Raw genomic sequence first — 19,569 nt, forward strand, 5'->3', positions numbered from 1 at the left:
GAGATAACTATCCCAACTGAGAGTAGCCTCCCAGACATCTCAAATGCGCAGGTGAAAGCTGCTCTCTCTAAAGCTAAAAACACAGCATCAATGGGACCGGATGGGGTCCCCGGCTGTGTGCTACATGAACTCAATGAAGAACTAACCCGCACATAAGGCAGCTGTTTAATCTTAACCTCACCACAGGATATGTGCCCAAGGAGTGGCGTCGGCAACTGTGGTCCCACTCCACAAAGGCGGTGCCTCACGGACCCTGGTAATTACGCCCCATAAGCTTAACAAGCCTGGTCTGCAAAGCTATGGAGAGGATCATAATGGAACTCATAAACAAGGACATAGGGGACTTGCAGACCTTGGACCCAACCCAGTTTGGCTTTGTCAAGGGCAGATCTTGCCTTTTGAACTTGGTCGACTTCTTTGAAACAGTCACCAAGGCCATTGATGAGGAAAGGCAGTCCATACAGCCTACCTTGACCTTGCAAAAGCTTTCGACACAATACCCCACTCGGGTATTATAGAGAAACTTACCAGCTTAAATGTAAACCCATATGTCACAAGATGGGTTGCAAACTGGCTAAAGGACAGAACCCACAGGGTTAGAGTTGCTGGAGCCATGTCAGACTCCAAGCCGGTTACAAGTGGAGTCCCACAGGGCTCAGTCCTTGGGCCCCTATTGTTCAGCATCTACTTCTCAGAAGTACAGGCAAACATAGGAGGACTATGGCTGACAAAGTTTGCGGATGACTGCAAACTGGGTGCCATAGTGGATAGTACATCGGACACAGACATCCTTCAGAGGGGTCTCACGGAAACTGATAGCTGGTGCCAGAGCCATGGCCTGAAGTTAAACGCAAAAAAGTGTATAGTCATACCCTTTGGGAAAAACAAGGTAACCCCAAGCTACCATATAGGTGGCAACCCACTAAGCACAGAAGAGGTTATCGGGGACCTGGGGACCCAGGTTGACAGTGGCCACTCGTTTGACGCTCACATTGCTAAAGTGGTTTGAAAGACCTTCTACATTGCCCACCTGATCTTGAAGGGATTCACATCCAGATCAAATGAGGTCATTGTTCCCCTGTACTCTTCACTTATCAGACCAATGATCGAGTACAATGCCCCATTCGGGATGTATCTCACCAGACACCTGCAGCAATTGGAGAGACCCCAAAAGTTCCTCACCAAAAGGATAAAGGGACTCCAAAACATGTCATATGCTGCCAGACTGAAGAATCTCCAACTCTATTCAGTTGCATACCGTCTGCTCAGAGGTGACCTGTGCCTGACATACAAGGCCATGACCAACCCGGAATTAATGGACATGCTCCACCTCAAAAAATCCAAATCCACCAAAACCACTAGAGCAAGAGACTTAAACCTTAGCACGGATATAAATAGGACGTGCTGGAGGGATAGATTTATCACCCAGAGACTCCCCATGCTGTGGAATAAAATCCCGGTCCATGTGAGGCAGAGCACCTCGCTGGCTCTGTTCAAGAGAAATCTTGACCGGTGGATGGGAGATCGTAGGTTTACCCCGGGAATCATCTCTGTGTCACTACTGGACAGAGGCACAACAAACTAACGGGCACAGTATTTCTAACATAAGGGGTGGCGTAAGCCACATAACTTTGGGCTAGGCTTATAAATGCCCTAGGGCAGTTAGCCTAGTATAAACCTATGAATGTCAAGGATTTAAAACAATTTATGTCATAAGAGAAGTCAGCAAGACAAGTCCTTGCATTGTTGTGGTTTTGTTATGGATGATTTATTGTAAGCAATGAGGAGTTTTGGAGTTGCAACATGGGATAGTAGTGACATAGTATGCACTGTGCATTTTAAGGAAGGGACTTTAATAATGGTGTTTAATTATCACTGTTTATTTAAAAATTATTTAATTAACTGAATGGTGGCAGTTATATAAAATGAGCTGCATGGTGTAAGAATTTCATTCCATGAAGGCAAAAGCTGAGGTGCCAGAAGCACCTGTTATGAAATCATAGCAGAACAAACAGCTTTGCTCCACAATGTGCATGTGTTTGTTTGAAGGCACATCCTGATTGTTGGGCTTAGTGTTTATCATATTTATTTATTTAACATTTGTTTACCAGGAAAGTCCGACTTGGAATAAAGCCAATGTTCAGCAGAGGCCCATGGAGAAACGGTCCAGATGTATGTCTTTGTAATGTGGGAGAAAAATGGAGCACCCAGAGGAAACCCACACAAACGCAGGGAGGACATGCAGACTCCACACAGAAGGCACCCCAGCGAAAATCTGACTGGAGAATCTCTTGCTTTGAAGTGACAATGCTATCGCTGCACCACTGCGTCACATAGCAGAACGAACAGCTTGGCTCCATGGTGTGTGTTTAAAGGGACATCTCGTTTGGTGGACTTAGTGTTTATCATATAGGTGTGCATCCTCACAGTGGGGAGAAGAGATCCTGTGCCAAGGCATCAGCAGTGTTCTGAGAGTCGAGCTACCTGGGTGGACATCCACCTGAGGCCAATTCCAGTTAGGAATTCTGCTGCAGCAGTGATTCTACTTGGTCATCTACTGTTGTGACAAGCTGCTCATATAACCGTACATTCAGAGTTCTAGTAAGGTTCTTGTCAGTAAAGGTCAGACAGATTATAATTGAAACTGTCAGCCAGTAACTAAAAGTCTCAGCAAAAAATAAAAATATTAATCTTGAAATCTGATGGTAAAAAGATGAATATGCAGCTCCTTATAGTCAAATTGGGCATGCTTACACTTCATTGAGAATTGTTGAATCACTACTCTCTACTGAAGTGTGAATATTTGCTGTTCATTAAGCTGCATTGTGTTGTTTTCTGTAAGCCAGCAGTGGACTTTTAGGGTATAGATGTGTGGGGGCTTGCCCTTTTCAAAAAAAAAAATAATAATTTTTATGGGTTTTTTTTCATGTTTTTTGAGTTATGCTTTTCAGAGCAGGATTTTCAGAAAAGTGTAACTCAATATTATTCAAACATGGGGAAGCTGTCAAATTGTCAACTACTCATGTTGCTGACGTAAGGAGCAGGATACACACTAAGAAACCGCACACATTACAAATAAATAATAGAATGAATTATACCACTGAAATAATATAAACAAGACTTTTCATCTCTTCTGGGCAAATGTCATTTTATTTTATATTTGTTGACATCATAAGAGAACTGGTCTGAGGCCTCTTGTCAACCACAACTCAGGCCATAAGTATGACTTGCCGATATGAGATATTACGTTAACTGAAATTTGAAGGTATGCCATACCGAAAGGTATGCAAAGATGGCAAACAGCTATGAGGTATCGCATTATCAAAGACTTGTTAACTGAACGTATTCAGCATTCTTCATGACATAGCTTTGATTTCTGACAGTTTATAAAGGAGAGGGGATGTAGAACTCTGAATTTGAGAGTGCAGAGGAGAAGAGCCCCCTGACTGGCACAGGGAGCCAGTTATTTCTGTTTATTGTAGTGCAGTGATGCTTTCTGTTGCTAGCTAGATTTACAGATCTCAGAAGTTTATTTTAGACATGCTGAAGTAATGAGGTATTGTCAAAGGAAAAATCAAAGATCAATGCAGCCAAGGTTCAGTTAAGGTTCCTTTATTCTTGTACAAGGAGACAAAAATGCAGTTCAGAAATTTGTCTGACATTATACAGGAAATATTTCATTATTATACTGTTCTGTAAGCCATTGCCCTCTAAGCTGACGTAATTAAATACAACTCTAAGCATTGTCCTAAAACAGGTGTTTACTAAGTTTTTCTGCTGATATAACAATTATAAATGTTCCCATGAGAAAGTTTTCTCAAAAACAACGTGGCCTTGCTGACCACCGGTTTGGTGTTACAATTCGTGATTCTTTCCTACTTTGAGCACAAGGCATATACTGATTACAGCCTATAGTCTTATCTAGTTCCTCTACAGCTGCAGTGTTCACTCAACATGAACAAGGTTATTTGCCTAAGTCTAATAACATTTCAGTCTGCTGTATTGTTCTATTCTCCTAATGCTAGCAAAATCATCTGTTTCTCAGTGTATGAACAAGGTCATTCACTGAGCTGACCAGAAGCAAAGTCAGAAAGTACATGCAATTATTTTCAAGCCTGTAACAGTCAGTACAATTAACAGGATAACCATGCAATACTTCTGGGATTGTTCTGCATTCCTGTTTGCTCTAGATTCTGTCATGTTTAGTCTTTCTGTGAAACAGCAAGATTTTTATCTAGCTCAAAGTTTTTGCAAAGTTTACAGTGTGTCAAATGGATCCAAGAGGATTTCTCACTGATCTTGATTGCTGTAGGTGTCGACAAGAGGACCTGGTAAGGTCCCTCCCACTTTGGCGAGGTCCAATTCTTCCGCTTGACAATCTTCACCCAGACTCAGTCGCCTGGGGCTACTGTCGCTTCCATTGGTTGATTTGGCTCTTTACCTGAAACAGAAGACTGCAAAAGATGTTTAGAGTTCAGCATACGTCCCATATATCTTGCTAGTGTACAGTCTGCTTCCTGGTCCGTGGGCATGAGAGATTTCCACTGAGGGGTATAGTATGCCCTCCCAAATATTATCTCAAAAGGGGTCAATCCTTTCGCATTCGGAACAGTTCTCATGCTCAACAGTGCCAGGGGCAGGCAGTACACCCATTTCTTTTGTGTAACTGACATCAACTTTCTAAGCTTGTTCTTTAAAATCCCATTGTGCCTCTCCACCAACCCTGCAGATTGAGGATGATATGCACAACGGTTTTTCAAAGAAATTCCAAAATATCTACTGAGTTGCTGTATAGTTTGATTTACGAAATGTGTGCCATTGTCACTGTAGATCCTTTCTGGTATACCAAATCTAGGAATAATCTCTTTAACCAGAGCCTTTGCAACCGTAGCTGCATCTGGATTTTTAGTCGGAAAGGCTTCCACCCATTTGGAAAACACATCTACAATGACAAGGCAGTAACGTTTATTTTCACATTTACTCAGTTCTATGAAATCCATACAAATAGTGTGAAACGGATACAGTGGTGTAGGGAAACTCCCTTGCTTGGGCTTTAACGCCCCCTGTGCATGATGTTTGTTACAAGTGTGGCATGATAAACAAAAATATTTTGTATAGTTTGTAAATCCGTATGTAGTGAATACCCGGTTGACTAACTGTACCATCCCCCCTGTTGAGACATGGCATTGCCCATGGCTCAACAAAGCTGCATATCTAAACAAATTAGATGGCAATATTGGTTTTCCTTCTTTGGAGATGTACAGTCATTCCTTGAGGAGTGCTCCTCACCTTACGTTTTTCTGCCTGTGTAGTAAGTGTTTGCATTGTTTTTAACATTTCTAAGTCTAAAATCTCAGAAGGTTGTAATTCCTCGTTCAAATGAAATGCTTCTGAGGCTGCTTGCTTTGCAGCTGTGTCAGCTCTCGCATTGCCTTTTGAAATCCTATCTTGTTGCTTGGTATGAGCTATGCATTTACGAATAGCTACTTTCTGAGGTAACTGAATTGATTCTAACAAATCTAAAATAAACTCTGCATGATTAATCTGTTTGCCAGTAGATGTCATCATTCCTCGATTTTTCCACTGTTGCGCAAAAACATGTACAGTAGAAAAAGCATACTGGCTGTCTGTAAAAATGTTCACACATTTACCCTTTGCTATAGTACATGCTCGTGTCAAGGCAATAAATTCTGCTTGTGCAGATAAGCTATGTGGTAAAGGTTTTGTTTCTATAATTTCAGTATCCGAAACTACTGCATATCCTGTTAGGTTCCGTCCTGTAGGACCCTTTCTGCATGAGCCGTCCACGTTATATGTCACCTCGGCATCATCCAAGGGAACATCCATGAGATCTTTTCTGGGCATTGTCTTTTGCTCAATTACCTGCAGGCAGCTGTGCGGTGTGCCATCTGCAGGAGTTGGAAGCAAGGTAGAAGGATTCAAAGTTGTACAACGTTCAATTGTCATGTGAGGTTGGCTCAACAAGATAGTCATACAGGATAGATGCCTAGCAGGAGAAAGATATGCTACCTTCTCTTGCAGTAAAATAATCGCAACTGCATGAGGCACTCTCAATTTGAGAGGGTGGAATAAAACTACTGAGGCCGAAGCCTGCACTGACGTCATATAACCTTGTTTACAATCTACGGTTTGGAAGAAACATTTATTGGTAATCCTAAAACTAATGAGGATGCTATCAACTGTTTCAGTTTACAAAAAGCTAATTCTGCTTCTGGTGTCCATTATATCAAATCTTGCACTGCCATAGGCTTCTTGAAATCAGGTTGGTTAACGGTGCAGATTCCAAAGCATAGTTTGGGATCCAGCTCCGACAAAAATTAGTCGTGCCAAGAAAAGACATCATCTCCTTCTTGGTTGTGGGTTTTGGTGCTTGTAAGATTGCTATTTTTCTATCTTCATCTAATGTCCTACCCTCTTTGGATATTACATATCCAAGGTACTTAACTTGTTTTCTCCAAAGCTGCAATTTATCTTTGCTTACTTTATGTCCTTCAACGGCTAAGAATTTCAGAAATGCTGTAGTGTCTTCCTTACAATCTTGCTGGGTGGGGGCTGCCAGCAGGATGTCATCAACATAAAGTAAAATCTGACTACCTTTCGGTGGGATAAACCCCGCCAAGTTACTTGCCATCTCTTGTGAGAATATCGTTGGACTTTCACAATATCCCTGTGGTAGTCGCGTATATGTATACCGTTTCCCCTGAAATGTAAATGCAAACCAATACTGGCTGTTAGGGTGTATCAGTATTTAAAAGAACGCATTGCTAATATCTACCACAGAAAAATATTTTTGTTGAGGCTTTAGATCATTCAACAGAGTGTGGCTCTGGCACCGTGGGTGCCCTTGATATTACTGCGTCATTTACAGCTTGCAAATCTTGGACCATACGCCATTCTCCATTTGCTTTTTTAACCGGGAATAAGGGTGTGTTACATGGTGAATCAGGAGATTCCACCAGTATTTCTTCCTTAAGTAAAGCTGCTATGATAGGTTTAATACCTGCTTCTGTTTTCTTAAGGGGTACTGCCTTTTTTGCGGTCTAAACGCTGACTTTGGCATGATGGTAACTGGTCCTGCTGTACGAATAAGTCCTACATCTGATTTTCCTGTTGACCAGAGAGTCTCTGGTATGTCTAATAAAGCTTTTCTTTCCTCCTCTAATAAGAGTGCTTCTCAGCTGTCCCCGCTTGACTGCAAGTGTACAGCTGGGTGTGTCTGTGTTATCCAATTCAGTTTCTGTCTTTGTACTCCTTGTTCTGACAGTTCTGACTCTGTCTGCTTTTCCCATTTTGTGACTTTTTCTCCTAGATCTGCCCATTTCATACTCTTATCCTTAGTTAAACTAACATGTGGTAATCGATTTGATTTATACAGTGCAAAGAACTCCTGGGGCAATGAACAGCTAACTACACTGTTCCCTTTCATGTCCCAGTACAGATTACGCAACACTAGTCTGTTTGCACGTTTTTTAAACAATTCTTTCTCATATTCTTTGTCAGGTCCTGGTGTATTACAATAATACAGAGTACAGTGCAATAGGTGTTGTATGTCAATGCAAGGGGAGGGGAACTTACTAGTAGCTGCATTCATTAACTCTCCAGTTATTGCCCCAGGACCGGTCGTAACCCAGTCCTGGCTGTAACAATAAAATGTGTCACCCTCCGATTGCACTGCAAAAGTATTAATTTGTCGCTGTGCTTCCATACCCTGCATGGTCGGGACTACTGCTATGCCAAATAGTTGCATAAGGTCTCTGCCCAAACGGTTCACTGGGCATTTCACAGAAACAACAATTTTACTTTTCTGGGTTAATCCTGAAACAGGATCTGTTATTGCAATATTATGGGAGAGAGGCTCCCGATACAGCTGTCCATTAGCTGCTTTCACTAATATGTAATCATGTGACTCTGAATTCTCCGGTAGTTTGGAGGGGTGTACCAGGGTTCGTGATGCCCTTGAGTCACACAGAAATTTGACTTCCCTCCCTTCTACCAGGAGTGTAACTTCTGGTTTCATGTCATACAAATAGAGCTCCAAGCTCAATAAGGCTAGGTCTAATATTTCATTGTCTTCACTGTCGGTAGCTTCCTGCACTTCCTCTATTTCTCCTAACACATTCTCTGCTCTATCACATTCTCATTTGTCCCTTCTTCGTTATTCCTAGCTAGTGATTCTTGACTATCATATAGTCAGTCCTCACCCTCTTTATTTTTATCCTCCATAGCTACCTTCTTATTTTTCTTGCAATCCCTTGCCATATGTCCCTTTTTACCGCATTTGAAACATTCACCCCTTTTCTTTCGCCCTTCAAAGTCCTCTGATCGCTGATCAGATTGTTTGTTTCCCTGGGCATTCTTCTTGCTCTTCTTCCCAGACTGTACTAAATACATTTCTCCTTCATCTACAGCAAATACTTGGGCTTTCTTTTTCTTTTTGTTATTAAAATGCCTTTTGGCGTGCCTAGCATATTCAAGCAGTGACTGTAATCTGCTTGTGCGATGATCTACCATATGCTTCGTAATAAAACTGCTTATGGGTGCAATACTGTCTTTTAAAAATGCATTCATTAACTGCTGCTCATATGGGGAATCTTGTGTCTGGTCTTCAGGAGTCTGCATTCCACAATGGTTATGGTTATAAAAACATTCCAGTAATCTAGCAAAATGTCTGTCAACAGTTTCACCTTCTTGTTGGATGCATTGATTGATGCAAGTCCAGTCTGCCCTAGGCTTCCATTTCTCAGAGATTCGGTCCGTTAGACCTTTCACTCTGTTGTCTAACTCCGTGCTGCTATGTGGGAGGGGCTTAAGCGCAGCGTCACTGGGATTCCAGTTGCCACTGATCATGTGCCAATCTGGACCTACTATTTGTCTGACTACTTTTTCTACTTCCTCTCCGTTTAAGTGATAACTTAACCTCATGCCTTCCAAGTCTTCTAAAAACTTTCTAAAATTAACTTTTGGATGGGGAATTTCCTCTGTGGCTTTCCGGATATCTTCCGGTATCCACGGTCTGTATACTAGGAGAGTTGGGTCCTGCCCTTCTTGTCCTGCCTGAGGATTTGGTACTTCTATGAGTGGGCATATCTCTTCTTCACTCATAGATCGCAAATTTTTATTTATTTGATATAACTCAATATCCCCTCTCAAATTGCGTGTTCGAGACCTAGTCTTGACAGGATCTCTGACAAACGGCTCTGCTTTTGTAACACCTCTACCTGATGGAACAGCAAGGTATCATGGGGGTGGACCTGGCTGTTCACTCGCTTCATATTCTGGCAAGGGAAGCGGAGGGGCTGATGCTATAACCAAGTTATTATCCTCTTTATCTAAAAACATTGCTTTTGAATTTTTACTTATTTGTTCCCTTCGATTTGCTTCCTCAATCCACCTGTGTGCCTGAGGAATTCCTAATTTGCGCTGTCTTTTTACCTGCCATTTGGAATCAGTTTTGAGTTGTTTTAAAAGTTTGACGAGTGAGGATTTTTCTAGTTTACCATTAAATTCATATTTATTAACCCACTTTGTGTAGTACTTAATGTTAGCGGCACATCGTGACTGCATGTATTCTGCATCTTCGGTTAACGGCGGATTTTGGGGTCATTTCGTACACTTATTACCCATTTTGTCCTAACCTTATGAATGTTACGTAACCCTTCTTGTTTTTAACGTGGTACCATGAAGATTTTATAGCCCCTTCAGACTACCTGCCTACTTATTCTGTTTCCCTGATCTATGACAAGATAACAATTTTTCTGTCCCTGGATTTACACAAAAATCCTGACTGAACAAATACAATCAAGTCCCTGATCTAAAGCAGAAAAAAGTAGAATCACCTTACCTGAGCCTCAGCAATTGATCACCCCGGGCCGATTGAAACCTGCACGTCAGCCGCAGATCAGAAAGTGGCCGGCCTCTGTTTATACGACAATTCAGTCTGAGGTCTTTTCGAACAAGAAGAACTGTTTTGGTAACTTCTGCTGTACGGATTCAAGCCACCAGGCCTTTCTGATCCGGGATAACCAAGAGGTTTCCGGTCAACGAAGGACCAACTTGTCAAAGGAAAAATCAAAGATCAATGCAGCCAAGGTTCAGTTAAGGTTCCTTTATTCTTGTACAAGGAGACAAAAATGCAGTTCAGAAATTTGTCTGACATTATACAGGAAATACTTCATTATTATACTGTTCTGTAAGCCATTGCCCTCTAAGCTGACATAATTAAATACAACTCTAAGCATTGTTCTAAAACAGGTGTTTACTAAGTTTTTCTACTGATATAACAATTATAAATGTTCCCCTGAGAAAGTTTTCTCAAAAACAACGTGGCCTTGCTGACCACTGGTCTGTAACGATTTGGTGTTACAATTCGTGATTCTTTCCTACTTTGAGCACAAAGCATGTACTGATTACAGCCTATAGTCTTATCTAGTTCCTCTACAGCTGCAGTGTTCACTCAACAAGAACAAGGTTATTTGCCTAATACTTCACAACGTTGCTCCGGTACAGTGAAGGCTGTCCCTTTACCCACGTACCACACGGCTTAGGTAATCCAAAAATCGATCTCAAACGTATATTTTGAAAAATTTATTGTGAACAAAATGTAAGATACATGGTTGATAATACTGTGATATATAATACATGGTTTGTTAATGGTAACTGGATTCTGAGGAAGTCTCCGGTGCAGGAGATGAAAGCGCTAAATCAGTTACTTTTCTTTTCGTGTGTTTAAGTATTTTATTTTATTTCATGTATCTTACGTTTTGTTCACAATAAATTTTTCAAAATATCCGTTTGAGATCGATTTTTGGATTACCTAAGCAGTGTGGTACATGGGTAAAGGGACAGCCTTCATTGTACCGGAGCAACATTGTGAAGTATTGGACTTTGTTTTTGTTGCAACCTTTGGGTTGTGTGGTTATCAGTCGGCTATTATTTGCCTAAGTCTAATAACATTTCAGAATGCTGTATTGTTCTATTCTCCTAATGCTAGCAAAATCATCTTTCTCAGTGTATGAACAAGGTCATTCACTGAGCTGACCAGAAGCAAAGTCAGAAAGTACATGCAATTATTTTCAAGCCTGTAACAGAATAAATGTGTTAACCCTTTTAGACTTCTAATGCAGCCAGCATAACACTAATACATATATGAATACTATATATGTGGATACATATTTTTCTAACAGGTATTCTGAATCAAACACAGGGAAATAGTTCAAATGCCGTATTCTATTTTGGATGGAAGGACATTTATTGCTATAGCTTGAGTAAAGTCTGTTGTTTGAGATTCTGTAGGACAGTTTTACCTGAATTAATACTTCATTAATTTGGGACTCAGTGTGTATATTAAATGATGAGATTCTTGTGAAATGTGATGCCTAGATATTTTTTTCTCATTTTTAAACTCACGCAACACTTAGTGACAAGTCTCATCATCTATGTGCACACTGCCTCTCCTTTACCATCAGTTAAGAACTTTAACTTCTTTTGAATACTAATGGGAAGTGCTACTAGGAACAAGATGTCATGTGGCTACTTTACTATATGACAATTTGGCGAACCTGTTTCAGAGCAATATATACAATGTAAAAAAAATGAAGTAAAGTACAACTGAAAAGTATATTATTTAAAATCATAATGTTCACAGGAGACCATACCTCTCAACTGTCCAGAATTTTGCAGAATGCCCAGAGTTTTCCCTCATATTTTTGGTCTGTCCCTCATAAAATGTATGTTTTGTTTTTGGCAATTCATTGAAGATTTAAGTCACTAAATAATGACATACATTTGAGTTTCAGACTTCATATTCTTCAGAAACTGTGTGCTAACAAAAATCCTGTTACTTTAGAATCTGATATGTTTTGGAGTCCATGTTGAATCTCAGGCTTTGCTGCAGAGTCATAGTGTTTCTTCTTTTTCTCTCACTTTTTTTAAGTCCTCCTTTGAATTGTTAGTTGCCTTATTATTTGTAGCAAGCCTTTATGTGCATCATTTCCACATGGTCCTTTGTTTACAGTCCCTGACTATTTTGATTTATTAGCATAATTTTTGTTCTGTATTGTCAGGGCAGTGTAGATTGAACTTACATCATGTAAATATATTGCTATTGCATTTCTGTGTTTTTGGCATTTGTTAGATCAGTGTAAAACCTCTTACTGTTTTTACTGGCTAAAATAAGATGTCACTGCTAATGGAAGCACTGTACACAGCTTGATTAACAGCAGGTTTAACAAGATTGTCTGCTTTTTATTACCGATTTCAGAGCTGGAAGAGGAGTCTGAGGCCTGGGATGGTTCTAGTGAAGAAGATGTGAAATGTAATACCAAGAATGACCTGGTGGAAGGGAACAAACTTTCAAAATGTTCAACTGATGCCTCCCTGCTGTCTGAGTGTAGTTGGAATGAAGCCCCTACAAGATCTGCAGTATTCCGTTCCCTAAGGCATATGAGACAGGTAAGTGGAAATCAGAAGAACCTCTAAGAAATTAAAGTTGATGGTAATATAGATCTTTCTATATAGAAGAATTTTTTAGTATTTGTAATCTTCGGCCAGCTACCCATCAACTTTACCACATTTAAAACAGTTAGTAGTTGCTTGCATAAGGATAATATTATTAGTATTGCTAATTCTTCAGCATCACTTGATGAATTCCTTGTATATTGACAGTTTTCCTATATGCTTTCTTCAGGTACTTTTTCATTGGATTGAAATTGTCGGCCACTTGACATAATTTTCTTTTAATGAGCTATAAGTTATGTTTTTTGCAGTTTTCATAACTGAGAAGTATTGTTAAAGTGATTTGTTTATTTCTTAATGGGACAAATTGATTTTACATTTGCCTTGGCATGATATTTGTCATCTAATGACTTGCTCATTGATGTCTGTAAATAAATGTGCTTGAGCTACACAAGCAGCCTTAAAAGACTTTCATTAAAGGAGAACAGTGGGATATTAAATCCGATTTCTGTACCTGCAGTCTTTTGCTGTCCCTTTTATTTCATCCTACAAACAGAAATTCTTACCGCAGCATTAAAAAAATATTCACTCCACTGTTTCACCTCCTAGCCAGCCTCCTTTTCCGTAGTATTTTCACTGCAATTTAAAAATGAAGTTATCCCGCCCTGTAAAATCCTCCAGCTGGCTCGTAATTGTTGACGTCAGGGCAACTACACTTCTGTAGTAGTTACCAGGGAATTCCCTCCCACAAACAGACGTCAGCACTACCATATTAGCGTAGTCTATAGAAGCAGGCAGAGAACCTCCCACTTATTGACGTCACAGCTGTCTTGTCCAGCCCACTCCAAAAACCCAGTATCTACAATGTGGAACTCCCTTTCTGTAGAAGTAAATTGCATCGAGTTCATTATACTGTCGGACTTCAAGAACTTGGATTGCCTGTATTTAACTTTGTTGCTCAGGTGAGTTTTTTAAAATCTTATCAAGATAATTGTACAGCTAGCTTTTGTTTATATGCAATTTTGGGGCCGTGACTTTTTTTGTTATCTGGCTTAGTAAGCGATAGTTCTTGTTTTGCCTGCCACGTGCTACACTACTTTTGCTTTCTACTGTTTATTGCTGGGTTATATTTTATGCCTTATTGACTGCTCGGTTCTGTTTCAGTACTGTTTTTGTATGTGTATGCTGCTTATTTCTTAACTCTGTGTGTGTGATCCGGTGAGTGTTTGTGGTTTTCTCAAGTCCGAGTGTGTGTGTGTGTGTGTGTGTGTGTGTGTGTGTGTGTGTGTGTGTGTGTGTGTGTGTGTGTGTGTGCGAATTCGTGGAGTGCATGTGTGTGAATGCTGGCTTTTCTGTCACGGTTGCCGTTTTCTTTTGTTAGGCTGCAAGCCCGGGTAAGTACACTGTGAGAATGAGTGAATGCAAGTGCGAGTATAGAGTGTGTGCAAATGGTCAGTATGTTGATTTTTAGTCTGATGCTGCTGTTTCTTTTGCTGTGCATGAGTGAATGATGAGGGGCAAGTGAGTGTATGTGTGAATGTATTTTCCGACTAGCACACTAAACGTATCGGTGTTAGTAGGAGATGGAGGCATGGACGGCGTGCACCTAATCAAACGTTCGTTTGGGCAATGGCTTCCCTTACTAGAAGCGTACAACTCACAGCGTTTCCCTAACTGTTTTGCGATTCCCGAAGCTCGTATTGTGTACTGCTCGGTTATGTGCATTTTTCCCCTAATATCCGGTGCATGTGCATGCTCGTATTTCGGAAGTCTGTATGTGACTGTTTTTGCTGTTTCCTCAAGTCGGAGTGTGTGTGTGCGTGGAGTCTGTGTGAATGCTGGCTTTTCTTTCTTTGTTGAGTCTGCTGCCAACTGAATGTCCATTTCCGTAGTTTGTCTTTTTCTTTATTTCTATTTATAGCAAACTAGCTTGTGTGAAGTACAGTGTGTGCTAGTCTGTATGCTGATTTTGTATGTCTGCCATTTGTGTATGCAAGCAAGGAGGGATTGTGTTTGTGTATGCAAGCAAGGGTGTGTGTGTGTGTGTGTGTGTGTGTGTGTGTGTATGCAAGCAAGGGGGTGTGTGTGTGTATGCAAGCAAGGGGGTGTGTGTGTATGCAAGCAAGGGGGTGTGTGTGTGTGTATGCAAGCAAGGGGTGTGTGTGTGTGTATGCAAGCAAGGGGGTGTGTGTGTGTGTATGCAAGCAAGGTGTGTGTGTGTGTGTGTGTGTGTGTGTGTGTGTGTATGCAAGCAAGGGGAGTGTGTGTGTATGCAAGCAGGGAGTCATGTGTGTGTATGCAAGCAGGGAGTCGTGTGTGTATGCAAGCGTCTGTGTGTATGCAAGCAAGGGGTGTGTGTGTGTGTGTGTATGCAAGCAATCGAGAGTGTGTGTGTGTGTATGCAAGCAAGGAGGGAGTGTGTGTGTATGCAAGCAAGGGGTGTGTGTGTGTATGCAAGCAAGGGGGTGTGTGTGTGTATGCAAGCAAGGGGGGTGTGTGTGTGTGTGTATGCAAGCAAGGTGTGTGTGTGTGTGTGTGTGTGTGTGTGTGTGTGTGTGTGTGTATGCAAGCAAGGGGGAGTGTGTGTGTGTGTATGCAAGCAAGGGGGTGTGTGTGTGTGTGTGTGTGTGTGTGTGTGTGTGTGTGTGTATGCAAGCAAGGGGGTGTGTGTGTGTGTATGCAAGCAAGGGTGTGTGTGTGTGTGTGTATGCAAGCAAGGGAGTGTGTGTGTGTGTATGCAAGCAAGGGGGAGTGTGTGTATGTGTGTGTGTGTGTATGCAAGCAAGGGAGTGTGTGCATGTGTGTGTGTGTATGCAAGCAAGGTGTGTGTGTGTGTATGCAAGCAAGGGGTGTGTGTGTATGCAAGCAAGGGGAGTGTGTGTGTATGCAAGCAAGGGGGTGTGTGTGTGTGTATGCAAGCAAGTGTGTGTGTGTGTGTGTGTGTGTGTGTGTGTGTGTGTGTGTGTGTGTGTGTGTGTGTGTGTGTGTGTGTGTGTGTGTGTGTGTGTGTGTGTGTGTGTGTATGCAAGCAGGGAGTTGTGTGTGTGTGGATGCAAGCAAGGGGCGAGTGTGTGTGTGTGCATGCAAGCAAGGGGCGAGTGTGTGTGTGTGCATGCAAGCAAGGGGCGAGTGTGTGTGTGTGCATGCAAGCAAGGGGCGAGTGTGTGTGTGCATGCAAGCAAGGGGAGTGTGTGTGTGTGTATGCAAGCAGGGAGTGTGTGTGTGTGTATGCAAGCAGGGAGTCTGTGTGTGTGTGTGTGTGTGTGTGTGTGTGTGTGTGTGTGTGTGTGCGTGCAAGCAAGGGGTCTGGGTGTGTGTGCAAGCAAGGGGTCTGGGTGTGCGTGCAAGCAAGGGGTCTGGCTGTGTGTGTGCATGCAAGCAAGGGGTCTGTCTGTGTTGGTGTGCGTGTGCATGCAAGCAAGGGGTCTGGCTGTGTGGGTGTGTGTGCAGGCAAGCAAGTGGTCTGTCTGTGTGGGTGCATGCAAGCAAGGGGTCTGTCTGTGAGGGTGTGTGTGTGCATGCAAGCAAGGGGTCTGTCTGTGTGGGTGGGTGCATGCAAGCAGGGGTTGTGGGTGCGTCTGTGTGCATGCAAGCAAGGGGTCTGGGGGTATGTGTGCATGCAAGCAAGGGGTCTGGGGGTATGTGTGTATGCAAGCAAGGGGTCTAGGGGTGTGTGTGTATGCAAGCAAGGGGTCTGGCTGTGTGTGTGTGTATGCAAGAAAGGGGTCTGTCTGTGTGGGTGTGTGTGTGTTTGTGTGCATGCAAGCAAGGGGATTCATTGTTGCACATAATCATAATAATAACATTGTACCTTTGTTCATAGGTTCATACTAGGCTATCTGCCCTAGGGCATTTATAAGCCTAGCCAGAGTTATGTGGCTTTCATCACCCCTTAGGTTGCAGAATACTATACCCATTAGTTTGCCATGCCTCTGTCCAGCAGTGATACAGAGATGATCCCCGGGGTAAACCTACGATCTCCCATCCACTGGTCAAGATTCCTCTTGAACAGAGCCAGCGAGGTGCTCTGTCTCACATGGACCGGGATTCTGTTCCACAGCATAGGGAGTCTCTGGGTGATGAATCTGTCCCTCCAGCACGTCCTATTTATATCCGTGTTGAGGTTTAAGTCTCTTGCTCTTGTGGCTCTGGTGGATTTGGATTTTTTGAGGTGGAGCATGTCCATTAATTCCAGGTTGGACATGGCCTTGTATGTCAGGCACAGGTCACCTCTGAGCAGACGGTATGCGACTGAATAGAGCTGGAGTTTCTTCAGTCGGGCAGCATATGGCATATTTTTGAGCCCCTTTATCCTTTTGGTGAGGAACTTTTGGGGTCTTTCCAGTTGCTGCAGGTGTCGGGTAAGATACATTCCGAATGGGGAATTGTACTTAATCATTGGTCTGATAAGTGAAGAGTACAGGGGAACATTGACCTCCCTTGATCTGGATGTGAATCACTTCATAATCAGGTGGGCAATGTAGAAGGTCCCCCTAACCACTTTGGCAATGTGAGTGTCAAAAGAAAGGTTACTGTCAACTTGGGTCCCCAGGTCCCTGATAACCTTTTCTGTGCTTAATGGATTGCCACCTATGTGGTAACTTGGGGTTACCTTGTTTTTACCAAAGGGTATGACTATACATTTTTTGGCGTTTAGCTTAAGGCCATGGCTCTGGCACCAGTTATCCGTTTCTATGAGACCTCTCTGAAGGATATCTGTGTCTGATGGATTTTCAACTATGGCGCCCAGTTTGCAGTCATCTGCAAACTTTGTCAGCCACAATCCTCCTATGTTTGCCTGCACTTCTGAAAAGTAGATTCCGAACAAGAGGGGCCCAGGACTGAGCCCTGTGGGACACCGCTTGTGACCGCTTGAGTCTGACATGGCACCAGCAACTCAAACCCTGTGGGTTCTGTCCTTGAGCCAGTTTGCAACCCATCTTGTGACATATGGGTTTACATTTAAGCTGGTGAGCTTTTCTATGATACCGAGTGGGGTATTGTGTCGAAAGCTTTTGCAAGGTCAAGGTAGGCTGTGTGAACTGCCTTACCCTCATCAATGGCCTTGGTGACTGTTTTAAAAAAGTCGACCAAGTTCAAGAGGCATGATCTGCCCTTGACAAAGCCGAATTGGGTAGGATCCAATGTCTGTAGGTCCCCTATGTCTTTATTTATGAGTTCCATTATGATCCTCTCCATAGCTTTGCAGACCAGGCTTGTTAAGCTTATGGGCGGTAATTACCAGGGTCCGTAGAAGCACCGCCTTTGTGGAGTGGGACCACAGTTGCCGTCGCCACTCTTTGAGTGCGTATCCTGTGGTAAGGCTAAGATTAAACAGCAGCCTTATGTGTGGGTTTAGTTCCTCATTGAGTTTGTAGCACACAGCCGGGACACCATCCGGTCCCATTGATGCTGTGTTTTTAGCTTTAGAGAGAGCAGCTCTCACCTGGGCATTTGAGATGATTGGGAGGCTACACTCTGCTGGGATAGATATTTCTCCTTTTGGGGGGGAGGGAGGGGAGAAATTTTCACTGAACCTGTCTGCCAGTATGTTTGCAATGTCTGTGGGTTCAGTGATTTTTGTATCATTTTGGACTAATTCTGAGCATATCTGGGAGTTTCCACCCAGATTTCTAACATAGCATAAAGAAGGCCTTATGGTTGTCTTTTGAGTCCTTGGCGATTTTTCTCTCAAAGTTGGCCTTGGATGATTTTATGAGTGATCGTAGTTTTTTACTAGTATTGATCAGAGATGTCTTCCCTTTTAGGGATTTTGCTCTATCTTGTAGTAGCTTTCTCCTCTTGTTGTAAAGTTTGTTTATGGCTGGGGTCCACCAGCTCGGGCGCTTGCCTTTGGTGGAAAAGGTCTTGATTTTATTTGGGATTGCTTGATCCATGCAATCCTGGAGGTGCTCATGTGTGTGTGGGGTGCAAGCAAGGAGTGTGTGTGTGTGTGTGTGTGTGTGTGTGTGTGTGTGTGTGTGTGTGTGTGTGTGTGTGTGTGTGTGTGTGTGTGTGGGATGCAAGCAAAGAGTGTGTGTGGGATGCAAGCAAGGAGTGTGTGTGGGATGCAAGCAAGGAGTGTGTGTGGGATGCAAGCAAGGAGTGTGTGTGTGTGTGTGTGTGGGATGCAAGCAAGGAGTGTGTGTGTGTGGGGGGTGCAAGCAAGGAGTGTGTGTTTGGGATGCAAGTAAGGAGAGTGTGTGTGTGGGGGGATGCAAGTAAGGAGTGCTGCAATAGTAGATGGTTATTAAAGACAGAGACTTGCAAACAGTGGCGAATGTTTTTTGTTTTAAAACGTGATACTTGGGTACTAGGAATGCCAAAAATAGATTTTAAGACACAGCTTCTTGCCTCTTACAGTGGATGGATATTTACATTTAATGGACAATGTTAGCAGTATGAGTGTGGTCCTGCAGGGATCTGTAGGATGTTAAGTCTACCACTGCCAATGTCTTGTAAAGTGACCTGGAAATGGATATTGGGATGTTACTGAAAAAATACAGCAAGCGGGCTTTGAAATGTAGTTTAATTAAACAAAATGCACTTGCAATTTACAGGCCATAATTTAATTTATTTCAGGTAGTCCAGATCCTGGTATATTGTATACCATTAGACTTAATTAGGGAGAGGTGTCATTATGTGGAAGTAAGCAAACCTAGTTTCAGTGAAAGCTCTGTGGTTGTTTGCAGGTAGGAAGTGCCATGATGTGGAGCCAATGTGTTTTATTATTTTTAATGAATTTGTCATTTCAAAGTATGGTTTTCTTTGTTGTAAAAGAAGGCAGGATTGAATGAGCCATATAATGCTTAACTGACAATAATGGGATAGAAACATTATACGTGATGTATAATGTTTGCAGCTACACTTGTTTCAATGGTGTCTGTGATGCATAACTATTTTTGGGCCTGTGTCCCAATTTTATTTTTCACTTTGTCCAGAATTCTTGCTCTAAGGTTCAGAGGTATGGTTCCATGCTAAATCAGAAGGTTGTATTTACCTTGGCAGGCTTTTCACCATAATTATGAGAAACAGAGCGTTTTTAATATCTCCACTTATTCCCAATATAAACTGCCATGTAACCTTGCAAATAGC

The 19,569-nt window shown here is 42.3% G+C and overlaps 1 protein-coding gene across 4 annotated transcripts in view; it reads left to right on the forward strand.

Annotated features, from left to right (window-relative positions):
- FLCN (folliculin) overlaps window positions 1-19,569 on the forward strand; it is a 439,052-nt gene that overhangs the window by 215,212 nt on the left and 204,271 nt on the right. For all 4 annotated transcript variants that reach the window (XM_044089272.1, XM_044089270.1, XM_044089269.1 and 1 more), the window contains exon 7: window positions 12,281-12,471. In XM_044089272.1, the coding sequence (XP_043945207.1) occupies window positions 12,281-12,471 (191 nt within the window). The remainder of the gene's footprint in view (window positions 1-12,280; window positions 12,472-19,569) is intronic.

Source organism: Protopterus annectens, chromosome 12.part0 (assembly GCF_019279795.1).
Source record: "Protopterus annectens isolate FY-2018-M chromosome 12.part0, PAN1.0, whole genome shotgun sequence".
Classification (NCBI taxonomy): Eukaryota; Metazoa; Chordata; order Ceratodontiformes; family Protopteridae; genus Protopterus; species Protopterus annectens.